Source organism: Rhinatrema bivittatum, chromosome 4 (genome assembly GCF_901001135.1).
Source record: "Rhinatrema bivittatum chromosome 4, aRhiBiv1.1, whole genome shotgun sequence".
In the NCBI taxonomy this organism is placed as follows: domain Eukaryota; kingdom Metazoa; phylum Chordata; class Amphibia; order Gymnophiona; family Rhinatrematidae; genus Rhinatrema; species Rhinatrema bivittatum.
The window spans coordinates 112,504,822-112,532,699 of NC_042618.1; the positions used below are offsets into that span (position 1 = coordinate 112,504,822).

Consider the following 27,878-nt stretch of genomic DNA (forward strand, 5'->3'; position numbering starts at 1 on the left):
ATCACATTTTTCTAATTTATGAAATATATATCTATTGTCTTCATTCAAAATAGTTCTAAAAGCCAATCAGATTATGCTGAGTATAAACGGCAGTTTGTTTAAAAAAAAATGTTTCCACCTGATCAGCTAATGTGTAAGGCGTGCTGTGCTCTAATAAAAACAGATCTCTATAGACATTGCAGCAAATTAATGAAGGCAATTAAAAATAATTTCAGTTACAGACATAGATAATTTCAAACTTAAGTCAAGTGAAAGCAAAAAAAAGGATAAAATGTGCAGTGAATAAAATTGAATTGATGCTGACTGATGTATTAACACTAGGCTTAATTTAGGAGAAGATGCTGATAGGAAACAGGCATTTTTAATTTAAAAAGTATTACAAATGATGCAGGGCCTGGATATTTCAGGATTATAAAAAGAAAAAAAATTGGCCTTTTTGAATTTCTACTTTAACATTAATGTCCAGTTCCATCATGTGTGTGTCTGTCTAATCTTTGTTGACTGATAAATATTGTGCAGATTTGAGTCACACTATAGAAAAATGTTGCCTTAGGTGGCACAAGTTGTGATTCGCAGAGAATTCTATGGGTAGCATGGTGATTCAAACAATAACAAATGTATATTATATATATCTTTTATTTTCTAGTCTAATTTTGCCATGGGACGTTTCCCTAGTACATGTCGAAAATGTTATATGCTGGACTTTGGTCTTGCTCGACAATTTACCAACTCATGTGGCGATGTGAGACCGGTAAGAGATTTCAAACTGATTCTTGCAAATGTGTAAATGAGCAACCATCGATGTGTTGCATTGTTTCTAGCTGCATAGACTGCTGTCAAGATATAAAATATAAATTTGGAGAAATGCATTCCAAAAAAATATGTGGAAGTGGAAGATAGTTGAATTGAAAATGAACAGTCGTCAATCCTAGCTCAAAAAAAGTGAGACATGATTGGTGAAGTTAATGCTAAAGATTAAGTGTTCATATCTTTTTTTTATTGTAATGTTCTTCGATGGTATTGTAGCAGTTTGTATTTGAAGTTTAGTTTGACCTTTCTGATGAGGAAATGGTGTATATACTGTATAATCAAATATTAAGGGATGCCACAATAATAATAAACATGAATTGTTTATTTCAAAATATTTTAATAAAAACATAATCACATACAGTAGAGCATCACAATCCTCCTACGTATAATATCGAATTATGGGAGGTAGGAGGTTGGTCCTATAAGGGAAATGTTTTGTATACAATATACAATTTATAATCTGTATGTGTGATGTTCAAGCAGTTAGAAGTAATGCTGGCTATAGTAAAAGGGAGGTCCAGTGTAAGTACAATATTTCAGTTGTAACAAGCACACGATACTGTTAGAAATTAGAGAGGGATTGATGGTTTTCTTCCACCAATAATATTAAACTGTGGGAGGTAGGAGGGAGGTCCTCCAAGGCAAAAGTAGGGTATATAATTTATAACCCGCATGTGCGGTGTTTTCAAGCAGTTAGGAGTAATGCTGGCTACAGTGAAAGTGTGTGCTGATGTAAGTAATATATTCTGAAGTCCATAATAATTGAAATCTTTGATATTTGACCAACTCAATGTTTAATATTTTTGACAGATTTGAACGGATGAGGTTTTTTAGATATATTTTAGAGAAAATCGCGAGAAGTTAGTTTCAAAGATGGGGTACATTTGTAATTGGCTTGGAACATTAGGTTTAGTATTGTTTGAGTCAGCAGCCAGTGGCTAATATATTGGTACAATTTTAACTCCTTTTAATTGTTTTAATTTAGAAACACTGTAGGAGTGAGACATGATAATCCTTGATGTTGAAATGTTTTCGATAGGAAGCGGTGGTAATATAATCCCTAAAGAGTGTATTAGTGGCAGTAAGCATGCATATGGGGTACTATCTTTGAAATGAATGGCTAATAAAGTAAATCATATATTTTTTTGTCATTCTTTCAGTATTTTTTATTTCAGCTGACTTTTTCAGGGTGGGCATGTATGGTAGTGATCTATATGGAGTTTCCATGTGAAATCTGACTCTTCTGGTAGAGTGGAAGCATACAATTGAATACAATATAGGTAGATAAAATTTGAATTTAAATCACTACATAAGTGTTATATTTATTCCTATACAACATTCTACATTTTTTGATTTACAGTTCTTTAACATCAAGTAGAAAATTGGTAACTAAGGAACATTCGGATTTGAAAGTATATCGGGATCTGTTTATTAAAGAATATGTAGGATATTTTTAGGAGAAGCCTTTTTTAAGGATTGGGTCTTCCCCTGAAGAAGACTGCATTTAGTCATCGAAACTAGGGCTTTAGTTGAATGTGGGGTTTTAAACATAGGATTATGATTCTCTATTGTATGTGATTGTCTTTGAAAAAACATTTTGAAATAAACATTTTTCATGTTTATGTATTATTGTGGCATCCCTTAATATTTTATTGTTAATTATATTGATGTCAATAACCCTTTGGTACCTTCGATGTTATAGCACCATAGTGGTATATACTGTATTGAAAAAATAAGCCCATAGGATTTTCTGTAACAAAACTAAAGAAAATACAGCTGGATTTTAGGGTTGCTTGTTTTTTTCCCTATCCTTTTCCTGCCTGGTGCCTGTGACTTCTTGGCAGCATACTACAGAGCTTTGCCATTGCAGCTCACAGCGCCTGGTTTTCCCAAGGGGTCCCTCATCCAGGTACCAGCCAGGCATGACTCTGCTTAGCTTGTGAGATTGGACACATTTAAACATTTATAGACCAGTATCACTATGCTGTAAGGATAAATATTTTTATTTTATTTTCAGAACACTTGTTTTCCAGCAGTATTCTGTAATTTCCTTATGGGAAGTGCAGATTTGTTTCTAGAGTTTGCAAGGAATCTATCTATATTATTTATTTATTTACATTTGTTCATTGACTGACTTTGAGTTGATTAAAGAAAATAAAGCTTAAGGCCAGTACTATGCACACTAATAGAAAAACTTCCCTGCAGACTATATATGTGTAAAAATGTATTGCTACCCCAACTAAAAAGATGGAAGATCAGTTCTCATCTGTGATGTTTTACAAGTTAAGTATGATTACAAACAAAACTTAAAATGCCATTGTGTGCCCCACAATGTGAATATTTTGTGTGCTTTTGGTCAGCCTATTTTTGAAAAATGACACTGCAACAAGGAAAAGGCAATGTACAAATGATTAGGAGTATAGAACAAATTCATAGAAAAAGAGACTCAAACTAGAATTTCTCAGTTTAGAGAGAGTCTGGTGGTGGCAGGAGATTTGATAAAGGTGTATAAAATAATGCAAGATGTAAAAAATCTAAAAAGGGAAATACTTTATTTTATAACATAAGAATGAGGGGATAATTGATGAAACATTCAGGCAGCAGGTTTAAAACAAGACCGTATTTCTTCACACACCAACATCAAATGCTATGATGGCTAATTGTGTAACTGGGTTTAGAAAATGATTAGACAAATGTATGGAAGATAGATCAATCACATACTAATTAACACAGTAGTCAGGGATGTCATCCCAGGTTAAGTGACTCCTGGAAACCGGAAGGGTATAACAGCAGATGGACAGCTTTCTTAGGTATCTTCTCAAGTATCTGCTGCATTCCCCTGTTGCAGACAAAGTACTGGGCTAGATGGAACTTTGATCTGACCCAGACTGGCAATTTTATTCTTCTAAACTTGGTATGTAATAAAAGTGGCAACTAATGCACATTTTTGTTTTATGTAAACTGGATACAATCATACAAGAAACCAGGACCCTCAAACAAAATGGCAATGAATGGTGTCTATAAGCCATTATTCCCCACCAGTGAAAGAGTACTGATCTTTTGCATTTCATTATTGTAGCCACTCTGACAGTTGTTGAATGTCAGTATCAGGGGCAGTCAAAGCATATTGTAAGCACAGCAGATGAACATATCTGACATGCAAAGATTTCTGAATTGTAACTGCAATTTCACCACACGTGTTTTAGTTGCCTTAGTAGTGTGAAGTATATAAGGAAGTTAATAAGATGTGCTTGGGGAAGCATTGTGAAGTATTTTTATGCCATTAGGAAACTAGTACCAATATAACCAGGGACTCTGGTTCAGAGTCTTCTCCTAGGACAAGCATGATGTTAGTCCTCAAGTGGGTGACATCATCAGATGGTGCACAGCATGGAAAACCTCTATCAAAGTTTCTAGGAACTTTGACTGGCACACTGAGCATGCCCAGCAAGCCAGTGTCCACGCAGGGTCCCTCTGTCTCTTCTTTTCCGCAGAGCAATCATCTTGCGGATGTGGAGCTCGTGCTGGTTTTTACTCTGGAAAAGAGTTTTTCTCGTTTCTTTTCCTTGTTGGGTCCCTCAATTCTTCCCGGCCTTAGTTAGAGGGCATTGTGGTAAGTTTTCTGTTCTCTGTGGTTGATTACCGACTGTGCCATCTCCGGATGGCTGCCAGCCACGATCATTTGTTGGTTGTTTTTTTCTATGGTATCATCTGGCTTCTGCGGATGCCCCCATTGCCCCCAGACTATGTCCATTACAGATCCCACCACGAGGTCTGTAATCTGGGCCTGGGGGCATCGCACGATGTCCAGGGGTGTTCGTTCTATGCCCAGATGACCCTATAGGGTTGTCATGTGCACCTTGACAAAATGGAGAAATTCTTCGGCCCAGGAAGTCTGAGTCCTTGACCTTGGCAGTGGGGGCTTTGATACCTCGGGGCATGGAGGATCCAGTAGTCACCAGTCCTATTTTATCTTCTCCGCTGGTTCCCCAGGTCGAGTCAGGTGCAGAGGATCGGCCTCTTTCCATTTCTTCCCATTCTAAGTCTGAGTCATTGCCATCTCCCTCAGCGTCAGGGAAAAAACAGGGGCCCTTTGTCCGATTCTGGACCTGAGGGGTTTGAACAAATTCCTCAAATGGGAAAAGCTCAAGATGGTCTCGCTGGGTGCCCTGATTCCTCTCCTGCGGAGGGGAGACTGATTTTGCTCCCTCAATCTAAAAGATGCCTACTCTCACATCAAAACTTCCCGCATCCACTGGAAATACTCTGGGTTTGTGGTGGGTGAGAGCCATTTTCAATACCAGGTTTTGCCTTCGAACTGGCATCTGCACCCCATGTCTTAACAAAATGCCTGGCAGTAGTGAAGGCTTATATGGAGGCTGTGAGTGCAGGTTTTTCCCTATCTGGACAACTGGCTCATCAAGAGCAAGGAGCTCTGTAGTCCCTACATTCCACCATTTGGGTCTGGGAGACCTTGGGCTTTCTGTCAACTACCCAAAGTCGCAGCTGGACCCATCACTGCAACTGGACTTCATTGGTGCCAAGTTCGACGTGGCTCAGGCTCGGGTGTTCTTGCCTTGGGATCAAGCGCTCACCTTAGTGTCCCTTGCAGGAGCGATCTCTGAGTCACCAGGTCTCCGTGCACCGCATGTTGTGCCAGTTGGGACATTTAGCTGCAACCATTCATGTCACTCCCTTCACTCATCTGCACATGCGCAGGGTGCAGTGAGCCCTGCGGTCCCAGTGGCAACAGGCCACCCAGGACCTTCTGTTGCACATTATGGTCACGCCGCCGCTCCGAGACTCCTTGTTGTGGTGGGAGACCCTATCTAACTTGGAGGTAGGCATACCTTTTCAGGCTTCCCCTGCTCAGGTTGTGCTTACCACGGATGCTTCCCACCTGGACTGGGGGACCCATGTTGGAAGTCTCCACACCCAGGGTCAATGGTCAGCACAGGAAGCACAGTGTCCAATCAACTTCCTGGAGCTCCAGGTGATCCGATGCGTGCTTTGGGTATTTTGAGATTGGTCAACAAGGTGGTCCTCATCCAGACCGACAATCAGGTGACGGTGGTACCTCAACAAGCAGGGAGGCACAAGATCATTACTCCTTTGTCAGGAGGTGGTCCAGATCCGGTCATGGGCACTATCCCAGGACATCCTTCTCTGTGCCATGTATTTGCCGGGGCAGGAGAATATGATAGTGGACAATTTGAGTCGTTCCTTCCACCTGCACAAGTGGTCCCTGAAGCAGGAAGTTGCAGATCGGATCTTCTGTCTCTGGGGAACCCCGGGCATGGATCTCTTCGCTTCCTTCTACAACAGGAAGGTAAATCAGTTTTGTTCCCTTTCCATGGGGAACGGCAAGCCGGCATCGGATGCCTTTGTCTGCCATTGGGGCACGGTCCTCCTGTTTACCTACCCTCTGCTTCCACTAGTGTCAAAGATTCTCCTGAAGCTCCAACAGGACCGGGGGACCATGATTCTCATCTCACCTTATTGGCTGAGGCAGAGCTGGTTCCCGCTCCTGCAGGATCTCTTCCTGCGAGAGCCAGTCAGTCTGGGAACTTCCCCAGACCTCATCACGCAGGATCAGGGCAAACTAAGCCATACCAACATCCAGGCCTTATCTCTTATGGCTTGGATGTTAAGAGGATGACCTTACAGCCCCTGGACCTCTTGGAGGGCATGTCTTGAGTCCTGGTGGAGTCCAGGAAGTCTTACAGCCTTAAGTGGAAGAGATTCTCCATTTGGTGTGAGAGCCACAGCTTGGACCCATTCTCTTGCTCCATATTTAAACTGTTGAATTACCTGCTACACTTCTCGGAGGCTGACCTGAAGAATAACTCTGTCAGAGTACATCTTAGTGCTATCGAGGCCTACCACCATGGGGTGGATGGTTCGTCCATTTTTGGGTAGCCTATTGTGGGGCGCTTTGAGGGGTCTGCTTCAGCTGAAGCCTCCCCTCAAAGCCCCTGCAGTTTCCTGGGACCTCAGCTTGGTCTTGGCCCATCTGATGAAGGCTCCCTTTGAGCCTTTGCGCTCTTGTGACCTGAAGTACCTGACCTGGAAAGACATTTTCTTGATAGTGGACATCTTGGCACGCAGAGTCAGCAAACTTCAGGCTCTGGTGTCATATCCACCCAAAGTTCTTCCATGATCGGCAGGTTCTATGCACAAACCCTAAGTTCCTACCGAAGGTGGTGATTGATTTCCACCTGAACCAGTTAGTCATTGTGCCTACCTTCTTTCCTAAGTCTTATTCGCACCAGGGCAAATGGGCTCTGCACAGTCTAGATTGCAAACGAGCCTTAGCCTTCTACCTGGAATGAACAGGAGCAATCCACGCAACTTTTCATTTATTTTGACAAGAACCGATTTGGAAGTTGCTGTGACTAAGCAGAACTTGTCCAATTGGCTAGCGGACTGCATTTCTTTCTGCTATATGCAAGCAGGACTGCAGCTGGGGGGCCATGTCAAGGCTCACTCTGTTCGAGCCATGGCTGCTTCTGTGGCCCACTTGCAAGTGGATCCCATGGACAAGATTTGCAAGGCTGCAAATTGGAGTTCCCTCCACATCTTTGCCTCACACTACTGTCTGGACAGGGGTGGCCGGCACAATAGCAGTTTCGGTCAGTCTGTCCTCCGGAATCTCTCAAGCTGTAAAACCCAACTCTTCCTGCCTCAGGCCCATTGTTCGGTTTCAGGCTGACTCCTCTGTCAGCGCCTTGGTGGTTGTGCCCGTTGGTACCTGGGGCCTGTAGCTAGGTATTCACCTACTTATGAGGACTACCATCCTGCTTGTCTTAGGAGCAAGCAGAGTTGCTTACCTGTAACAGATGTTCTCCTAGGCCAGCAGGATGTTAGTCCTCAGTAAACCCACCCGCCACCCCACGGAGTTGGGTTTTCTCCTAGTTTATTTTATTTTTGTGTAATTCTATATTACGAGACTGAAGAGGGGGACCCCGTGTGGACATGTGGATAGTGGCATGCTCGGTATGCTCAGTGTGTCAGTCAGTTTCTAGAAACTTTGATAGAAGTTTTCCATACCGGGCTCCATCTGATGATGACACCCACTTGTGAGGACTTACAGCCTGCTGTCCTAGGAGACCACCTGTTACAGGTAAGCAACTCTGCTTTCCTCTCTAGTCTTTGGCAAAAGAGGGAGTTCAGTTGTTTAGGAAAGCCATCAGGGGGAGGGGAGCTTATACAGGGAAGGAAATAATTATTGCAAACTTTTACAACGTGAATTTGTTGCATGTGCATATCTGTCCATTAAATGAAATCATGAAGACACTTGATACAGTGGTTTCTCATATTCTGAACATATGGGGGGAAAACACTTGATAAACTATGTACAAAAGAACTGGTTTGTTTGGCACTATTGTTTCCCATTAAATAGAGTTTTGTTTTCAGTGATCATGAATAGTTATTGAGAACTGGTTACAGAAATCTCTCCACTTATGGGCAAGCAGTAAAATTAAAGCTGTTCTTTAATGAACATCCATTATGCATTTTGTTTATGCTAAATAGAAATGGAATTTTGTTACAAAGTTAATTTTTTTAATGTGACTATTTTAGGCTGTGGTTTAACAATTCTCAGATTGCCTGTAAGATCATTTTTGAAGGGAAACTCTAGGGAAACTGTATCTGCACTCTGCAGATACAGAGTACCTGCATGCTTTGCACCTGCTTTAAAGCAGGTGGAAAGTCAAGCCAGAAAGTATGTGCAGTGATTTCAAAATGAAATAGTCATGTGCACTTTCCTTCTCCTATCCTAAGCCTGCTCTTTTTTTTTTTCATGTGGGCAAAGGTATAGTGTACATAATGGGGGGAGGAGTGGGGTAGATGTCAAAGGGGCTTTTTAAGCAGTTAAATGTGTAAATTGTTTTGAAAATTTTCCCCAGAATGATTAAAGGCATAATTTATTAAGTTTTTTCCCCATAGACCCAAATTGGGGAAAAAAGCCTTAGTAAATCAGATCCTGTGTTTATATTTTGATGTCATAGACTTCTCTGAATGAAATTGTCTGTTTCATTGGTCACATCTAATTGGTCAGAGACAGTTAAACCCTTGTATTCTAATTTCAGAGCGGTGCTTACATTTCTGAAAATAATTATATCTTTATAATGCTCCCTGGAAGTTTATTGTATGGTTTCTCTAAAACGAATTCTCTAGTCTTGTTAGTAGTAGTTAAATTTGATTATTGAATGAACTTGTACAAACCAAGTAAACATATATGATAGGTTTCAAACAAAAATACTTCATAAGGCTCTGTATTGCATGATCTCATTTTGTTCATATCCTATACATATATAAACACGGCTAAAGATTTGCTTATTTTCTGTTTTTTTCTACTCTCAGATTTTATCATATAATTAGTTTGACACATAAAGAACTCTTGTGTTCATATCCTAGTTTACAGTTAATGGCAGTTGCTTGAACTTATCAATATAAAACAAGAATATAGAAACATAGCGATATAAAACATCATTTTATTTTTATTTATTTATTTGAGTTTTTCTATACCGGCATTCACGGAGATTCGTATCATGTCGGTTTACATAAAACAGGGGTGATCAATACATTATAAACGTGTATAAATATAACATGAGTATACATTTTATATATTTACAAATTATAACAAGTTATAACAGTGCGCAGAAAAAATCATAACAGATAAATTCCATATGGACCATCCAGTATGCCTGTCCACATCTCCTATGCAGCTTTATTGTCCCTTCTCCTTCGCTTCACAGAGACTGAAATTAGGGACATAATTTTCAATTAGAAAAATGCTTTTATAAATGTTACTGCAGGTACTTGACAATCTGAAATTACTGTTACTAATTATAAAATGTACTCTTACCTCTGTATATTATCTAAAGAGCTGAACAATATTCCAGGTCTTACCCTTTGTGCCAGAGTGTAACAGAATGGGAAAAATCCATCATGATGCTGACTTTAATGAGACTCTAGACTGTCCATATTTTATTAGTTGTTACATTGTCTTCTTTGAGACAGACTAAGCATATCTAGCCCTGGACACCTGTCAGGGCTCTTTAGGAAGCATTTGGATATTGTCCTGTAACAGTTGAGCCATATTGCTCAACTCTGTGGAAAGGAAGGTTGCCACTGGGGATTTTGGGTTCCTGAAGCAGTCAGTGAGCATAGGAACTGAGAGCCAGTTCCTACGCTCACTGACATTCTTCAGCAGCTGTTCAATTAACAGTGATAACAAGGAGGGGATTCAGGATGGTGACCTAGCTCTACACGGAGTTGCACCTGCTCTTCCCTACCATCCTGTTCGTGTTTAAGATGCCTCATTCTGGCTGCAAGCGAAGGGCTAAGGAGAAGGAAGTCTCATTTGCCTCTCTGGAGAGTCCCCTTGTTGATCCGATGGATGCGCATGTGCAGTGAGGGGTTTGTGTGCTGGCAGGGCCGGTGCAAGGGGATTTGGCGCCCTAGGCGAGCCTTCTTCCTTGCGCCCCCCCGGTCCCGACTCCTACCTCATTCTCAATCATGCCCGCTGACTGGGGTTTTCTGGGTCGCGAGCAGATTGGGCACTGCTTGCGGCCCGCCAAATCTCCACTCCTCTTTGCCACCACTTGCGGCCCCATATGGCTCGCACCCAGTGGCGCATCAAGGGTCTCCGGCGTCCAGGGGCCAATGCATTTGTGTGCCACAGAAAATCAGTGGCATCTCTAGACAGAAGAATTTGTTTTGGGTGGGGGGGAGCCAAAATGACATTTCTTCATCACACCCACCTCTATAGCATGGATCCTGCTTTAAAATTGGTTATAAAAAAAAGTGTTGTTAAAAAAAGTCCAAAGGGTCCTCTGCATTATTTTAAAAAGCTGGCCAGTTTCACACTTCTAGTAAAACAACTATAAAATTATTTGATAGCCTCATTCAACTAATTCTATATGGATTATGAGAGTGAAGTCTGGAATTTATAGGAAGGGACAGAATGTCAATACAAATCCTGCACCTCCAGTTCTGTAACTGTGCATCCACTGAAATTCCCCCAAACAATGGAGCTTGGATGTTTCCCTTACAGCTCATCATACTAAAAGATATTTTCAAATTCTGGTGTCACCTCACAGTAACAGCAGCACAAACACCTTCCACTGCCAGACACATTGTGAACTAACATAAAGCACCGCAAAAGAGACACCCAAAATCTATACTGCAATCCCATCATAACATAACAGTAATAACACCAAGGACTCAAACAACAATAACCCTACCTGTGAATAAGCAAGGGTAAATATTACACTGGGTCCTAGAATACCAATACACCACCTACTGAGGAAACAAAACAAACCCAATTGCTATAGATCTCTATACAGACCCTCACCAAATACAGAATACAAAATAAAGGAGCACAAATTAGAAAAAACTGAAATGGAAACCCCAAGAAGCCAGACTCTGTGTATTAGCAATGGAAAAACAGAACAACCATTCCTCATAAAACAAATAAAATCAAGAAACAAAGCATCAGTTATAATAGTAAAACCATACTAATAAAATATTTTAAAACTACTGATAGATAGAATTTCTATTAATTAAAATCCTATACATTTTTTACAATTTCCCAAACACCAATAAAATATTTCAAAACAGTACATATATCAAATAACACACAATAATTAAAACCAATAAGGATTTTAAAAAGCCCTTGCTGTCCATACATGGGAGCTCTTGATTTCCAGTCACCCTGATATTGTCGAGGATTAGGAGGTTATCCTCTCTCTCTCACACATACTCACATGTCCATTCTCTCTCACACATACACTGTCACATACATACACATTCATGCTCTTATACCCAACCATAACCTCTCGCTCTCACAGACACTGACACACTCAGGCTCTAAGGCACTCTCTCCCCCTCCACACACACCCCCACACAAACTCTTACTCCCCTGGATTTTCTCATACACACTCATGCTCTCACTCTCACTGGCTCCCTCACATACACACAAACACACACTCCCAGGCAAGCTCCCACTCGTTCTCACACAGACACACACACACACAGGCAAGCTCCTAGTCATTCTCACACTGAACCCCAGGCAGGCTCCCATTCATTTTCACACTCTCCCTCCCCATCACCCAGGCATGTACACATTCATTCTCACACACACAGACCCCCCAGGCAGGCACCAATTTATTCTCACACACACACATACACCACAAACAGGCAGGCACCTATTCTCACACATACAAACCCCAGGAAGACACCCATACATTCTCATTCACAGACACACCCTCAGGCAGGCGCCCATGCATTCACACACATACACCGCCAGGCAGACTCCCATTCATACACATGCACACACTAAAGGCAGAGACCCCCTCTCTTTCTTTTGCCAGCAACCTCAGAGCCTCTCTCATCCCTCTGCTGCCACTGTCACTGCTGCTGTATGGCTATTGCGGAGGTGCTGATTGCTGCTATTGGCACTGAAGCCCATTCTGCTGCCTCCTCTGTGCAGGCCCCATGGGCTTCCAGTTCCTCTATGCTGATCTCGTACATTGTGAGATCCGCATAGAGAAAGTGCTACTCTTGCACATTCCCAAAGATTACATGTTCCAATCAGTAAAAAGTAATTTATTTCTTTTTACATTTGCTGTCTGATCTTAGTTTTCTAATCGGTTGGTCACAGGCTTTTTTTTTTCCACCTTCCCTTTCTTATTTTTTTGCCAATTCCTTTTATAACATATTTCTTTTCTCTCCATCTGTCTGCTTCCTTCAAACACACAGTCAGGTTCTCATTCTCACATGCTTTCTCTCTCTCACATACACAGGCACTCATTCTCACATGCTGTCCCTCATACAATCATTTATACACAGTCTCTCTCTTGCACATCCTGTTTAACTCTCACTCCCACATGCTGTCTTGCTCAAGCACAGGTTCTCACTGTCACATGCTCTCTCTCATACAATCATTCCTACACACAGGCTCTCACTGTCACATGCTGACTCACACACACAGGCTCTCTCTCACTCCCACATGCTGTCCTGCTCAAGCACAGGCTCTCACTTTCACATGCTCTCTCTCATACAATCATTCCTACACACAGGCTCTCACTGTCACATGCTGACTCACACACACACACAGGCTCTCTCTCTCACTCCTACATGCTGTCTTGCTCAAGCACAGGCTCTCACTATCACATGCTGTCTCTCACACACACAGAGGCTCTCCCATGCTGTCTCTGCAAACATTCAGGTCTTCACTCACACACACACACACACAGTCTCTCAACTCATCTCATACACGCACACATACACACTGTACAAACCCTCAGTCTCTCTCTCACCTCTGGGCCTCCTCTTCACGGGCCACTGCAGGATGGGCTCTGCAGCGGCCCCGGTCTTCTCGAGCCGCGCTGATCCTCTTCTGCACGCGGCTGATGCTCCTCCTCTTTCCTGCCCGCGCGGCTCCGGCAACATTTTTCTTCCGGGGCCGCGCGGGCAGGAAGGAGGAGAAGTTCCTGCATTGGCTGATGCTCCTCCTCCTTCCTGCCCGCGCGGCTCCGGCAACATTTTTCTTCCGGGGCCGCGCGGGCAGGAAGGAGGAGAAGTTCCTGCATTGGCTGATGCTCCTCCTCCTTCCTGCCCGCGCGGCTCCGGCAACATTTTTCTTCCGGGGCCGCTCGGGCAGGAAGGAGGAGGCGCAGCAGCATGTTTAGACGCGACTGTACCACGGTCCTGCCGATCTTCTTGCTGTATGTATCCGACACACAGCATAGCAGTAGTTCACCGCTCAGCCGCCATTGGGATGACGTCCACCGGCGGCCATTGGCCATCAGCGGCTCGGCGCCCCCTAATGCTCAGCGCCCTAGGCGATCGCCTAGTTCGCCTAGTGCTTCCGCCGGCCCTGGCGGCTCGGCGCCCCCTAATGCTCAGCGCCCTAGGCGGTCGCCTAGTGCTTCCGCCGGCCCTGTGTGCTGGGAGGTGAATCGCTGGAAGTTAGTCGAAAGGAAGAGGTACTCGACTCCTTCCCTGATTTGGTAACATCACTGTCCTTGGCGGAAAAGATGGCTCCTATCAGCCCTGCTGCGGCAAGGATCCTTTCACCATGACAGGTACCAGTGCGGGTTGGTGAATCTGTGATTTCTGAGTCCCATCCTGAGGCCGCTGTGCCAGTGTCCATTGCCTCAGAGCCTGGAACGGATATCGCTGGTATTTCAGGAGCAATTCTTCCAAGAGGACTTCAGCCTCATTATGAAGATGAATCTCCTCAGGAAATAATTCCCTCTTTGGAAGAATCTTCTATTAATCCTTTTGTCATGGTAAGACCTCCAGTATTTTCCCTAGAAACTATATGGGGAGCGATTGTGACCTTGAATTCTAATTTAACCACTCAGTTAAACCCGGTGGTTAAAGTTATTGAGATTGAAAATCAAGTTAATTCTTTGAAAGAGTAGAACATAGGCATTGGTCATTTATGTGAAACTTTAAAACAAGATATGGGAAATGCGATTGAGCAACAACAAGCACTGATGAAAGAAAATCAGCTCTTAACAAATAGGATTGAAAACTTTGAGAATCAAATTCATGAAAGGAGCTTGCATTTTATTAACTTTCCTAAAGTTCCTTATACCTGGGAGAGAAAACATTTTTTTCCCCTAAATCTGAAGTAGAAAAATTGGAAATTTTCCAATTTTTTTCAGGCCTTCACAACTAATTTTATTAGAAACTGGGGAACATTCTGAGGAAGAAAGTGTCTATTCCAATAGGATGGGCTTTGCCTTAACCAGAGTGGAACCAGACTTCTGGTGCTAACTTTTTAAAAGGAGATAGAACAGCTTTTAAACTAGAACATGGGGGAAAGCCAACAATCACCCAGCAGTGCATGGTTCCAGAGCGTAGTAACTTCAAGGGATACTGGCAAACCAAGAAAGCGAGAATGTCCCGATAGAGAGTGGGTTATAAAAGCCGAAAAAGCCCAGATGTATTTAAATAGAGAGCACACAAATAAAAATAATTCCAAACTGCCTGTATTATATGATAATAAACAGATTGTGGGTGCATAGAAAAATAGAAATACAAATAAATCCCCTTTAAAATATCTATATGCAAATGCCAGAAGTCTGAGAAATAAGACTGGAGAGTTAGAATGCATGGCACTGAAGGAAGATATTGATATAAGAATCTTGGAGACCTGCTGGAAGGAGAATAACCAGTGGGATATTGTGATACCAGGATGCAAATTATATCGATATGACAGGGCAGATAAATTGGTGGCGAGGTGGAACTATATGTTAAGGATGGCATAGAGTCAAGCAGGATAAAAGTTTTGCATGAAATAAACTGCACCCTGGAATACTTAAGAATAGAAATTCAGAGAGTAAAAGGCCAGGATGAGGAAACATTGATAAATTCTTACAGAAATTAGACTGGTTAGTAAAATAGGCAACACAGTAATAATGGGAGAATTCAATTATCCAAATATTGATTGAGTAAATATCACATACGGATGTGCAAGAGAAGTAAAGGTCCTAGATGTCATTAATTGCTACTTCATGCAGCAGCAATTCATGGAACCAAAGAGAAGAGGAACTACAGTACCTGAATGTTCTGTTTAAGTGCCTAAAAGTGGAATATAAATAAATTAAATAAATATAGATCTAGTTCTTATTGGAATGCAGGACCTGGTGCAAGAGATAAAGGTGGTGAATCTGCTAGGCAATAGTGAACATAATGTTATTAAATTTGACAATCACTGGAGGTTAAATGCAAAGGAAAAACTACTACAGTAGCATCTACCTTATAAATGGCCTGTGACCGACGGCCCGCAAATGCGCAGTAGAGACCAGCTCTACCGCGCATGTGAGGGCGAGCACGTCGCTCTGAGGCAGCTTCAGAAAGAAAAAAAAATGGCGGCGTCCAGTGGCAGCAGCGGCGGTACCGGCAGCGGGCGGCGACGGCGGTAGCGAGCGGCGGCGGTGGCGACGGCGGTAGCGGGCGGCGACGGCGGTAGCGGGCGGTAGCGAGGGAGGGAGAAGAGAGAGAGAGGGAGGGACGGACTGAGTGGGAGGGAGGGACGGAGAGAGAGAGTGGGAGGGAGTGACTGAGTGAGAGGGAGGGATTGAGTGAGGGGGAGGGACTGAGTGAGAGGGAGGGAGTGGGACTGAGTGAGAGGGAGAGGGGGGACTGAGGGAGGGAGTGGGACTGGGAGAGAGAGGGAGGGAGTGGGGACTGAGGGAGAGTGAGTGGGACTGAGTGAGAGGGAGGGGGGAGGGAGTGACTGAGTGGGAGGGAGGGATTGAGTGAGGGGGAGGGACTGAGGGAGGGAGTGGGACTGAGGGAGAGGACGGAGGGAGTGGGGACTGAGTGAGAGTGAGTGGGACTGAGTGAGAGGGAGGGAGAGAGGGGGGAGGGAGTGAGTGAGACTGAGTGGGAGGGAGGGACTGAGTGATAGGAGAGGGAGGGTGGGGAGGAGTGGGTGAGGGAGGGGGTGGTGAAGAGTGAGGGGAGAGAGAAAGAGGGGGAGGTGAGAGACAGAGGGATGTAGCCCATTTTAACGGGCTTAACGGCTTGTTTAACTATAAAAAGGGAGACTAAAATAAAATGAGGACATTCTTTAGGGAAAAAAACAAAAGAAGCAATCTTTAAGGCTAAAAACTTGCAGGAGGCATGGGCCTTGTTTAAAATTATCAACCTTGAGGCACAGACAAAATGTATTCCATGTATTAGAAAAGTTCAAAAGAAAACCAAACGACTGCTGGCATGGTTTAATAAGAACATATGAAATTGCCATACTGGGTCAAACCAAGGGTCCATCAAGCCCAGCATCCCTGTTTCCAACAGTGGCAAGTACCCAAACACTAAGTAGATCCCATGCTACTGATGCCAGTAATAGCAGTGGCTATTCCCTAAGTCAGCTTGATTAATAGCAGTTAATGGACTTTACATTTATTGAGAATTTATGAATTGCCTAACATTGAAAGGCCTAGGCAATGTAAAAATAACATTCATACAATAGAATAAAAAACAGATAAATATAGTAAAATAATAAAATTAACTAAAAACAAACATAAAAACATCAAAAATACCTTAAAATAATAACAAGATAATATTAATAACAAGAAAAAAAGAATAACTCAGCTAAAATAGACAAGGTTGAAAAGAACTTATCCAAACCTTTTTTTTTTAAACCCAGCTATACTATAACTGCATTAACCACATCCTCTGGCAACAAATTCCAGAGCTTAGTTGTGCATTGAGTGAAATAATTTTCTCTGATTAATTTTAAATGTGCTACTTGCTAACTTCATGGAGTGCTCCCTAGACCTTTGGTTATCTGAAAGAGTAAATAACCAATTCATATTTACCCATTCTAGACCTCTCATGATTTTAAAGACCTCTATCATATCCCTCCTTAGCCGCTCTTCTCCAAGCTTGAACAGTCCTAACGTCTTTAGCTTTTCCTCATAGGGGAGCTGTTCATCCCCTTTATCATTTTGGTCGCCCTTCTCTGTACCTTCTCCAGTGCAACTATATCTTTTTTGAGATTCAGTGGTCAGAATGTACACAGTACTCAAGGTGCAGTCTCACCATGGAGCGATATAGAGGCATTATGACATTTTCCGTTTTATTCACCATTCCTTGCCTAATAATTCCTAACATTGTTTGGTTTTTTGACTGCTGCAGCACACTGAGTTGACAATTTCAATGTATTATCCACTATGATGCCTAGATCTTTTTCCTGGGTGCTAATTCCTAATATGGTAACTAGAGCATGGGTCCTAATTCCCTATATGCAACACCTTGCACTTGTTCACATTAAATATCTTCTGCCATTTGGATTCCCAATCTTTCAGTCTCGCAAGGTCCTCCTGCAATTTATCACAATCTGCTTGTGATTTAATGATTGAAATAGACCAAGCCAAAAGGTCATTATTCCAAAAATGGGAAGCAGACTCAAATGTAAATAGGAAAGAGCTTAAACAATGGCAAATTAGATGTAAAACTATAATTAGAATGAGAGAATTTGAAAAGAAGCAAACATTTTTCAATTATATTTCAAGCAAAAACCTTGTGAGAGTGTCAGTTGGGCCACTAGATGAAAGCGGGGTAAAATGGGTAGTCAGGGAGGACAAGAAAATAGCAGAAAAGCTAAATTAATTTTTTGCCTCTATCTTTACTGAGGAGGATGTCAGGGTCATATCCACACCAGAAATATTTTTTTTGATGGTGTTGACTCTGAACAATTAAATGGAATCACTGTGAAACTGGAGAACTTGATAACTCATATTAAGACTAAAGAATAGCAAATAATTGGGAAAGAATGATATTCTCTCCAGAGTTCTGAAGGAGCACATAAATAAAATTTGCAACCTATCATTTAAAACAGACACAGAAGGTGACCAGTGTGATGCCAATTTTTAAAAATGGCTCGAGGGGTGACCCGGGAAACTGCAGGCTGATGAGCCTGACATCAGTGCCGGGAAAAATTGTTGAAGCTATTCTTAAATACAAAATCACTGACCACATAGACATGGTTTAATGGGAGAGCATCAGCATGGTTTTGCAAAAGGAAATCTTGCCTTAACAAATTTACTAGATTTTTTTGGAAGCTGTAAATAAACTTGTGGATAAAAGTGAGCTTGTTGGTAAAGTGTATTTGGATTTTCAGAAAGCTTTGACAAAGTCCCTCTTGAGAGACATCTCAGGAAATTGAGAAGTCATTGATTGGAGGTACTATCTTATTGTGGATTGGTAACTGGATAAATGGGATAGGACTAAATAGACATTTCTGAAGGGATCCTGCTTCTGCAGCGCCTCTTTCACCTCATCAATTGTCTTCGCCTTTATAGGTCTCCCCTTCTACAGTGAACAAAATGCCGAAGGGAAATAGCCATTTGTATCTCACGTTTCTCACCAGAGAATGTCTGTAGCTTCTTTCATTTCTCTGTGCCTAGCGAGCATCGTAACAGATAAGTTGGCGCAAAGCTCAATTTTGTGGGACTCCCACTGGAATACCCCACCTGCCCTTTGCAGTCACCAAGGTCTTTTCTTTTAACTGATAATCTCCGAAACACACAATGATATCTCTTGGGAGACCAGGAGACCAGGGTTCGAGTCCCGCTGTCGCTCCTTGTGACCTTGGGCAAGTCACTTTACCCTCCATTGCCTCAGGTACAAAAACTTAGATTGTAAGCTCTCTGGGGATAGAGAAATACCTACAGTACATGAATGTAAACCGATGTGATATCTCAGCTCAAATGTCGGTATATAAAAAATAATAAAATAAATAAAATAAATTCCAGCCTGGAAGGCCTTGCAAATTCGCTTCACCACTTCAACACAGTCCATATATTCCAGCGTTTCAGGGACTCCTCAGACGCAACAAATTGTTCCTACGTGCACGATCTTCCAAATCTGCAATCGTAATGCTTACTTCCTCTTTCCCTTCCCTCAGCGCCATGACTTCATTCTGCAGCTTTTCAATTTGTGCAGTCTGAGCCTTTTGCCACTGCTTGATCTCATCCATATGGGAATCGCCTTCAGCATCTCATGTTTAGTTTTATCAATGTCCCGTTTGAGGTCCCTTAACCATGCCTTCATCTCTTCCCAGACCGATAGCTCACCTTCTGCATTGTCCATCTGATCATGCTCACCCTCCTCTTCCAAACCAGAGGGAGATCACTCCCGTGCCATCCATAGGCCTGCCACCAGCTGGTTTGGCGTAGTGGCTGCTGCAAAGTATTTTTGATTTCAGCCACTTTCTTTCTCGTCGACATCACAACACAGCTATTAAGGCAGCAAAACACCGGAGATTTGGGCTCTTAAGGCTTTGAATAGACACTGATTGCGAAGGATTAAGCAAAACATTTGATCAGAGCAATGGAATTAGGCTACCATTTTAGCCCATGATGTCACTTCTTCCAAAAAACTTTTTTCTTTTATGATATGCTGTGTGTGCTATCCCCTTGGCTTGCCACTCTATCTCTCAACAGTAAAGGACACAAAATTCCAGAGGATTCCAGGTTTTTGGACGCTAGGGGAAAGCAAGGTTGCTCTCTGAATTGTAAAGAAAATAATCCAGTACTTGGTGGTGCTAGTATAGTTGTTCTTCTGAACTCTGAATATGTACAGTTTATCCCAATAGACAGTTGAAAGGTAGGTTTGACAGATGGTATCAAAAATAATATTAAATACTAAAGTTTATCCACCTTAGAAGCTTAATATATAATATACAATATATTATTTTTCACATGATGTGGCAAGTTAGAGATTTTATCAAGAAAAACTATGTAGATTTTAAAGAGAATTTAAGCAGCATCCATAAGTAAAAATTAAGAACTGACCAACACGACCTTTCCATTTCAGTTTGTGGATTGCAAGTTCTCCTCTTTATTGCCGTCTTACTGCCTTTCAAGTACACAAGGTCATTCTCTTCTTTTGGGTTCAGAGATTTAAAGTAACCTCTGCAGTACCTTAGGTTGCCGGGCTTTTTTTTAACCTAGTTTACTATAGGGAAGCTGCCCTTATAAAATCATTGACTTTGAAACATTCATCCAATTTCATTCAAATTTCTGCCATAGACAGGGGAACACCTATGCCTTTTGGCTCACACTGTTCATATGCCTACAGTATTTGGGCTTCTGTTCCTTTTTGTTTCCTATAGGGAAATGGGCCAGTTCAGTCCAGTTCAAATCTTAGAATGGTCAGAGCACATTGTAATGTCGTCAAGCGTTTGGAAGACTTGTGTCATTGACTTAGAATATATTGATAACTACTTGTCATTGGTTAGTGCCTATGAGTCAAACAAGGCATCATAAAACAGCTGGAAACTCTTTACTGAGAAGGGTATTGGCAATACTTTCTTTAATGGTGGAGATTCTGAGCAAATAAAATAAATAACTGTGATAATGGAAGATGTATAAATTAGACTGACAGATTAAAGGTTTATAAATCCCCGGGATAGGATATCATCTGCTCCAGAGTTCTGAAACAACTAAAGCATGAAAGTATTAATCTGTTACTAGTTATATGCAACATTATTTAAAGCAGTGGTTCCCAACCTTGTCCTGGGGACCCCCCAGCAAGTCGGGTTTTCAGGATATCCACAATGAATATGCTGGAGAGAAAATTTGCATGTTATGGAGTCAGTGCATGCACATTTTCTCTCATGCATATTCATTGTGGATATCCTGGAAACCTGACTGGCTGGGGTGAGCCAGTTGATATAGTGTATTTGGATTTTCAGAAAGCATTTGACAAAGGCCCCATGAGAGACTCCTTAGGAAATTAAAAAGCTACGGGATACAAGGCATTATCCTGTTGTGGATTGGTAAATGGCTAAAATACAGAAAAAGGAGGATGAGACTAAATGGTCAATTTTCCAAATGGAGAAAGACCATTAATGGAGTACTACAAGGACTGGTATTGGGACCTGTGTTGTTTAACACATTCATAAATGATCTAGAAAAGGGAACAACAAGTGTTAAGAACCACTGGATTTAGGAGAATGAGCAACTGAATGTTAGATAAAATTTAATGCGGAAAATTGCAAGGTGATGCACATAGGAAAAAATAATTCCAGCTACAGTTACACGATGCTAGGTTCTGTATTGGGAGACATTACTCTTGAAGTTCTTGTAGACAATACATTGAAATACTTGGCTCATTTCAGAGTGGCGGTCCAAAAAGCAAAATTTATTTATTTGTTGAGTTTTATATACAGTCATTCAGTGAAGCCATCACAACGGTTTACAAGATTCAAATTGTAATACTTTTAACAATTGTGAAAATAAAAGGTATAACAGGATGCATATTAAACAAAAATTAATCATTTATAGTCCAGAAGAGAATCATTTGAGTGAGGAGGTTTTGTTTGGAGCTGGTTGGAGACAAGTTATTTTGTGGATTTGGTTGGAAATTCCTTTGGGTGTTAGGATGATGAGAAGTTTGAATGTCAATGTAGACTGATGGGGGGAACATTTAAGCTACCTGAGTTGTTTGAGCGTAAGTTTCTTTGAGGATTCTGGGGGGTAATGTTTAAGCCAGTTAAACCCTGATGTTCATTGTTTAGTATTTTATGTATGATGGTAATGGTGCTTTAATTGGAAGCCAGTGTAGTGAATATCAATATGTGTTCATTTCTCTTTGTTCCTGTCAGAATTCTAGCTGCAGAATCTGGAGAGGTTTGAGGTTGGAAGATGGTATTCCAACCAGTAGGGAGTTGCAGTAGTCGATGGTAGAGAATATGAGTAGCTGTAATACAGTTTTGAAGTCATAAGGGTTAAGAAAATGTTTTAAACATCTTAGGGTTAGTAGTTTGTGATATCCCTCTTTGATTTTGGTTGATATATGGTTTTTGAATGAAAATTCTTTGTCAATAATAATTCCAAGGTTTCTGGTGTGGGTGACAGGGAAAATAGAGTTCATTTGATTGTCAAGTAAAGGTAGGGGGTGGTGGATTTGGGTTGGGTTTTTTGTCCATGAGGATTATTTCAGTTTTGTCGATGTTGATTATGAGTTTCAGTGAAGCTAGGAGATGTTTAATTAAGACAAGTAGAGCGGATGTTTTTGTACGTGTCTTCGATTGAATTTTGGAGGGGAATTAGAAGTTGAATGTCATCAGCGTAGAGGAAGTGTGTGATTCCATTATCTTTCAGTAGTTGGCAAATGGGAAGAAGGTATATGTTATTTAGAGTGGTTGATAACGCTGATCCTTGGGGAACTCCAGTGTTGAGGTTAATCTTTTTGGATGGGTTGTTGTTAATTGATACTTGGTAGGTTCTGTCAGGATGAGAACCATTGTAAGGTGGTGCCAGTTAAACCAATTTCAGTCAGTCATTCTAATAGTATGTTGTGGTTTACTGTGTTGAAAGCAGCTGAGAGGTCAAGGAGAATGAGTAGGTATTTTTTTGCCTTTGTTGAATCCTCTTAGTATTGAGTCATTTAAAGAGAGTAGGAGAGTTTCTGTGCTTAGGTTCTTTCTGAATCCATATTGTGATGGTGATAGGATGTTGTTTGTTTCAAGATAATCGTCAAATGATCCTGTTGCATTCACTGCCATGGGACAGGCCCGCATGCAGCTCCCTCACCTTTCCCCCGGCACTGTTCGGCTGTTCTCTGGCCCGTGCTGTCTGAGCTGCCGTTCCGACTGCCTTCTCTCTCTTACTGCCACTGCCAGGGCCCTCTTCATGGCGTGGAGCCACCGCCATTGCCTTGTGGCTCAGCGCCTCTTCTGCTGTTCCTTGTGGCAGGGGTGCCACCCCTGTCTCCATCTTCTTGCGGCAGGGAGCCGCTGTTTGTCTCCTCTTTGTGGCAAGGAAGCCACCAACACCGCTGACCTTCCTGCGGCAGGAGTGCCGCTGTAGGTTTCTTCATTGCGGCCCGGGTGCCGCCAACGCCTTGGTTATTCCTGCTCCACCTGGCTCCTGCATAGGCACGCACGCCTCTTTTGAATATTTAAAGGGCCAGCGGCGGGAAAAGCTCCGCAGCCCCAACTGATGATGTCATCGCCTCGTTCTGCCTTCAGCCCTGTAAAAGGGCTCTCCTCCACTTCCTCGGGGCCTTCACATCGGATCTTCATGGTTGTCCATGGTCTCTTTGTCCTGCAAGGCCCTCCATGGTCTACTTCTGTTTAGATGGTTCTATGTTCTTCGTTGGATGTTCCTGATCCTCCTGTTCCTGGTTTCCTTGTCCCTTTGAAGCTCTGTCATGTCACCTGTTCTGTGTTTCTGGTCTCCTGTTGGTCCTTCGTCCAGTCTTCTGAATCTTTGTCTCATCCAATTCTTCTGTCAAGCTCCTTGTGTTCTGGTCTTCTGGATTTTCCCTCGTCCTTCCTTTAGACGTGCCAGCGTTGTGGTCCATGTCCAGCCGTGGGCGGCTGTGTAGGGTGCTTCCAGGCACAGGGCCTGTTTCCAAGTCCGTCTTCGCTGGATCCAGTTCTGAGTCCTCCCTATTTCTAGAGTTTGAAGTTCCAAGTCAAGTCTCAAGTTCCTGTCCGTGTTCCTAGTTCTGGGCTCATGGAGCTTGACCAGCCAGCAGATCGCCTTGCCTTGTTCTGAGTTCCAAGTGATGTCCTGACTCCTGTCCTCTTCTGAGTCTCAGTCCTGAGCCTGTCCCGCTCCCCGTGTTGTCCGCAACTAACCTGTGGCGGGTTGTGTAGGGCACGCAGTAGGACAGCGTGGTCCACGACCAGCCCATGGGGGCCTCTGTAGGGTGCACTGTTGTGTAGTACCCTGGGAGGCTGGACTCCCAGGGTACTACACTTCTATCCTATCCCCCCCTCAGCTGTATTTTCTCCAAGACTGAACAGTTGTAACTTCTTTAGCCTTTCCTCATAGGGGAGCTGTTCCAACCCCTTTATCATTTTGGTTGCTCTTCTCTGTACCTTTTCCAATACAACTATATCCTTTTTGAGATGCAGCAACCAGAATTGCATACAGTACTCCAGGTGCGGCCCCACCATGGAGCAATACAGAAGCACTATGATATTCTCTGTATTATTCTTAATTCCCTGCCTAATAATTCCTAGCATTTTGTTTGCTTTTTTGACTGCCGCATACTGAGCTGAGGATTTCAAAATATTGTCCACTATGACACACAGATCCTTTTCCTGGGTGGTAACTCTTAATATGGAACCTAACATCATGTAACTAAAATATGGGTTATTTTTCCCCGGGTGCATCACTTTGCATTTGTCCACATTAAATTTCATCTGCCATTTAAATGCCCAGTCTTTCAGTCTTGCAAGGTCCTCCAATTTTTCACAATCTGCTTGTGATTTAACAACTCTGAATAATTTTGTGTTTGCAAATTTGATCATCTTACTCTATTTCACTTTCCAGATCATTTATAAATATATTAAAAAGCACCGGTCCTGATAAAGATCCCTGAGACATTTTCCATTTAGTCCTGCTCTCTTCTTCCTATCTTTTAACCAGTTTACAATCCACAGTAGGACATTGCCTCCTATCCTGTGACTTTTTATTTATTTGTTTGAGTGTTTTTATATACCGTCGTTCCATGTGAAAAATACTAGTTCACAATGCATACAGGGTTGGTACTCATGTAATTCTGGCCAGATAAAAGGGGGGGTGGGGGGGAGGTTGAAAGAAAAGGGGATATAGTTTATAAAAATAAATTTGGATATCTGAGTCGAGGTGAAAAAATTTCAGATATCTGAGTCGGGGTGAATTGGCTGAATCAGCCAAATCATAAGCAATAGTGAATAGCCATGTTTTCAGTTCTTTCTTAAATTTCTTATTGTCTGGTATTGTTCACAGATTCTCTGGCATTCCAAAGCTTTGGGCCAATTGAAATCGCTCGATCTCTAGTTTGAGTTAGATGAGAATTTCTTATGGTCAGTATTTCTAGAATAACTTTATTCTGAGATCTAAGAGGTTGTGTGGGAATATGTGATTTAAATGTTATTCCCATCATGTTGTTGTTTGGATTAGTGTTGTTGAATATTATTGTTTTGACTGTCAGGAGTCAATGTAATGCTAACAGAGTTGGGATGATGTGTTTGTATTTCCTTGATCCAGTTAAAATTTAATTTTAATTTTCTCAGGATTCTATGATGGGGCACTGAAAATCCAAATACACTATATTTACTGGCTCACCATTATCCACATATTTATTAACCCATTCAAAAAATGTAGCAAATTGGTGAGGCAAGATTTCCCTTGTGTGAATCCATGTTGGCTGTGTCACTTTAAACCATGCCTTTCTATATATTTTATTTATTTTTTTAACATTTTTATATACCGATAACCATTTGCACATCGTATCGGTTTACAATTAACTTAGAACTGATAGGCAAAAGGCCTTTACATGGAACAGTAACTGAAATTAGAACATGGGAAAACAGGAAATTAATAAACATGGGAACAGGAAACAGTAGTCAAAGGGGAAAACTAGTGTACAGAAATTAAATTTACAAGTATTTACAAAAAATAATCAGAGACAAATGCATATGGGATCTGTTAGCAATTATGAGGACGAATTGGCAGACAGGTAGGCTTGAAGAAAAAGCCATGTTTTGAGTTTCTTTTTGAATTTCGGGGTGGATGTCTCTGTGCGCAGGTCAGGAGGGAGGGAATTCCAAATGGTAGGGCCGGCAAGGGAAAAAGCCCTATTCATTGTGGAGAGCAGTTTGTAGGGTTTGATAGAGGGAGTGTGGATGGTTCCTTGAAGGGCAGGACGGGTGGGTCTTGTGGAGGAGCGAGGAAGGAGAGGGGGGCAGAGCCAATGGAGGTTATTGTTGGTAATGCTCTTGTGGATGAGGGATAATGTTTTGTACAGGATGCGTGATTGAATTGGTAGCCAGTGGAGTTCGATGAGGGGTTGGTGTGATGTGGATTTTTTTTTTTGTGTGATTTTGTTCTTTTTTTTTCTCAAAATAATTTTTATTGACAGGGAAGAACTCCGCACACATATACAAATTATCGTAAACATGTCCAAGAAATTGTCATCAAAGACAAACATTGCATTGTAATCAAATTGCACCTAGAAATGTTCTTTAGAATAGTTTCCATGATTTTTCCCAGCACTGAAGTCAAACTCACCAGTCTGTTGATTCCTGAATCACCCCTGGAGCCCTTTATAAAGATTGGAATTACATTGGCCACCCTTCAATCTTCGGGTACAATGGACAGTTTTAAGGATAGGTTACAAATTACCAGTAATATATCTTCAGTTTCATTTTTTAGATCTTTCAGGAATCTGGGGTATTTACCAACTGATCCGGGTGATTTGCTACTCTTTAGTTTGTCGATCTGCCTTATTAAATCTTCCAGCTTCACTGTGATTTGTTTCAGTTCTTTTGAATCATCGCCATTGAATATAAACCTAAACTTTGTGATCAGCTAATCCATGCCACAAGATTCACCATGGCAATACTTTACAAGTCCCCACCACTAATAGCAAATTGGTGCAAATAGCTACATGAAATAGCCACCATTTAAAAACTAATGTATATGTTGTGAAATAGTTTACCTGTCTATGATAAAATGAGGGGATACTGAAGATATAGTAATCAGTCATAGGTAATGAGTACAAATAAATGGTAGTTTGTTTAGACTGAGTCAGACTGATATAATGACTTAGGATGTTGAAGATCTAGAAGACTGGCATGTCAGTTATATTTGAAGGTAATTAATTTTCTCCTTTTTTTTCTGTTGATATTATATGGGAATAGTTACGTACCTGTAAAGATCTGTTTTGCTTTGTCTGTTTATTAAATAAAAAGTTATAAAAAAGACATTTTCAGTCAATTTAACTGTTTTTTCTAATTGTTCCCCATGGTGTGCCTATCTAGACATCTTGAATCTTTTTGGATCTTTCACAGGATTAAATATTAATTTGGAAAAATCAAATGCCCTAGATATTACTGAAGATATATGGTACAGTTGGCTTGATGTTTTTCCTTTAATCTAGGCTCTAGGTTGGATTTGAAGATGCCATGAGATTTTTGGGTATTATGTAGAAGGAATGTAAAACCATTATTTTAAAAATGGAGAAATTACCAGAATGCTAGATCTTGTTTGCTGCTTCCATTATTGGGCAGGATATAGTGTATAAAAACAATTATATTGCCGAAGCATTTACATACACTGATGCTTTATCAGTAGTCGTTATCTCCTTTACTAAGTTAGTGACTTTGTTTATTTGGAAAGAAAATAAACCAAATATGTTGAAAGGAATATCCATCTTCCAGCAGAGGATTAGGTCTTCCAAATATTAGAACTTATAATGTAGCATGTCTTTGGGGTACTGTCAGGGATTAAGTAATTAATATCCCTACCTCATAAGGGCAATTCTTCAACGCTATAAGCACATTGACTGGCATATTGTTATCTATATTTAAACCCCTGCTTCTTTTCTCTGATCCAAGTTATATTACTCCCTTGTTTTATTGTAACTGCATTCCTTAGCCTTCTCTTGTTTAATGTTTTTTACTACCATTACTATTATTTTATTATTATTACTTAGATCAATGTTATTTATTGCCTTTTTGTTCCCTATCTACTTGTTAATTGTAAACCGACATGATGCGATATTTATCGCGAATGCCGGTATAGAAAAACTTA

The 27,878-nt window shown here is 41.6% G+C and overlaps 1 protein-coding gene across 3 annotated transcripts in view; it reads left to right on the forward strand.

Moving 5' to 3' along the window:
• TTBK2 (tau tubulin kinase 2) overlaps positions 1-27,878 on the forward strand; it is a 321,653-nt gene that overhangs the window by 170,747 nt on the left and 123,028 nt on the right. For 2 of the 3 annotated variants that reach the window (XM_029598687.1, XM_029598686.1), the window contains exon 6: positions 647-751. In XM_029598687.1, the coding sequence (XP_029454547.1) occupies positions 647-751 (105 nt within the window). Of the gene's footprint in view, positions 1-646; positions 752-13,711; positions 14,112-27,878 lie in introns of those variants that run through there. The other variant, XM_029598688.1, reaches the window with a different exon arrangement.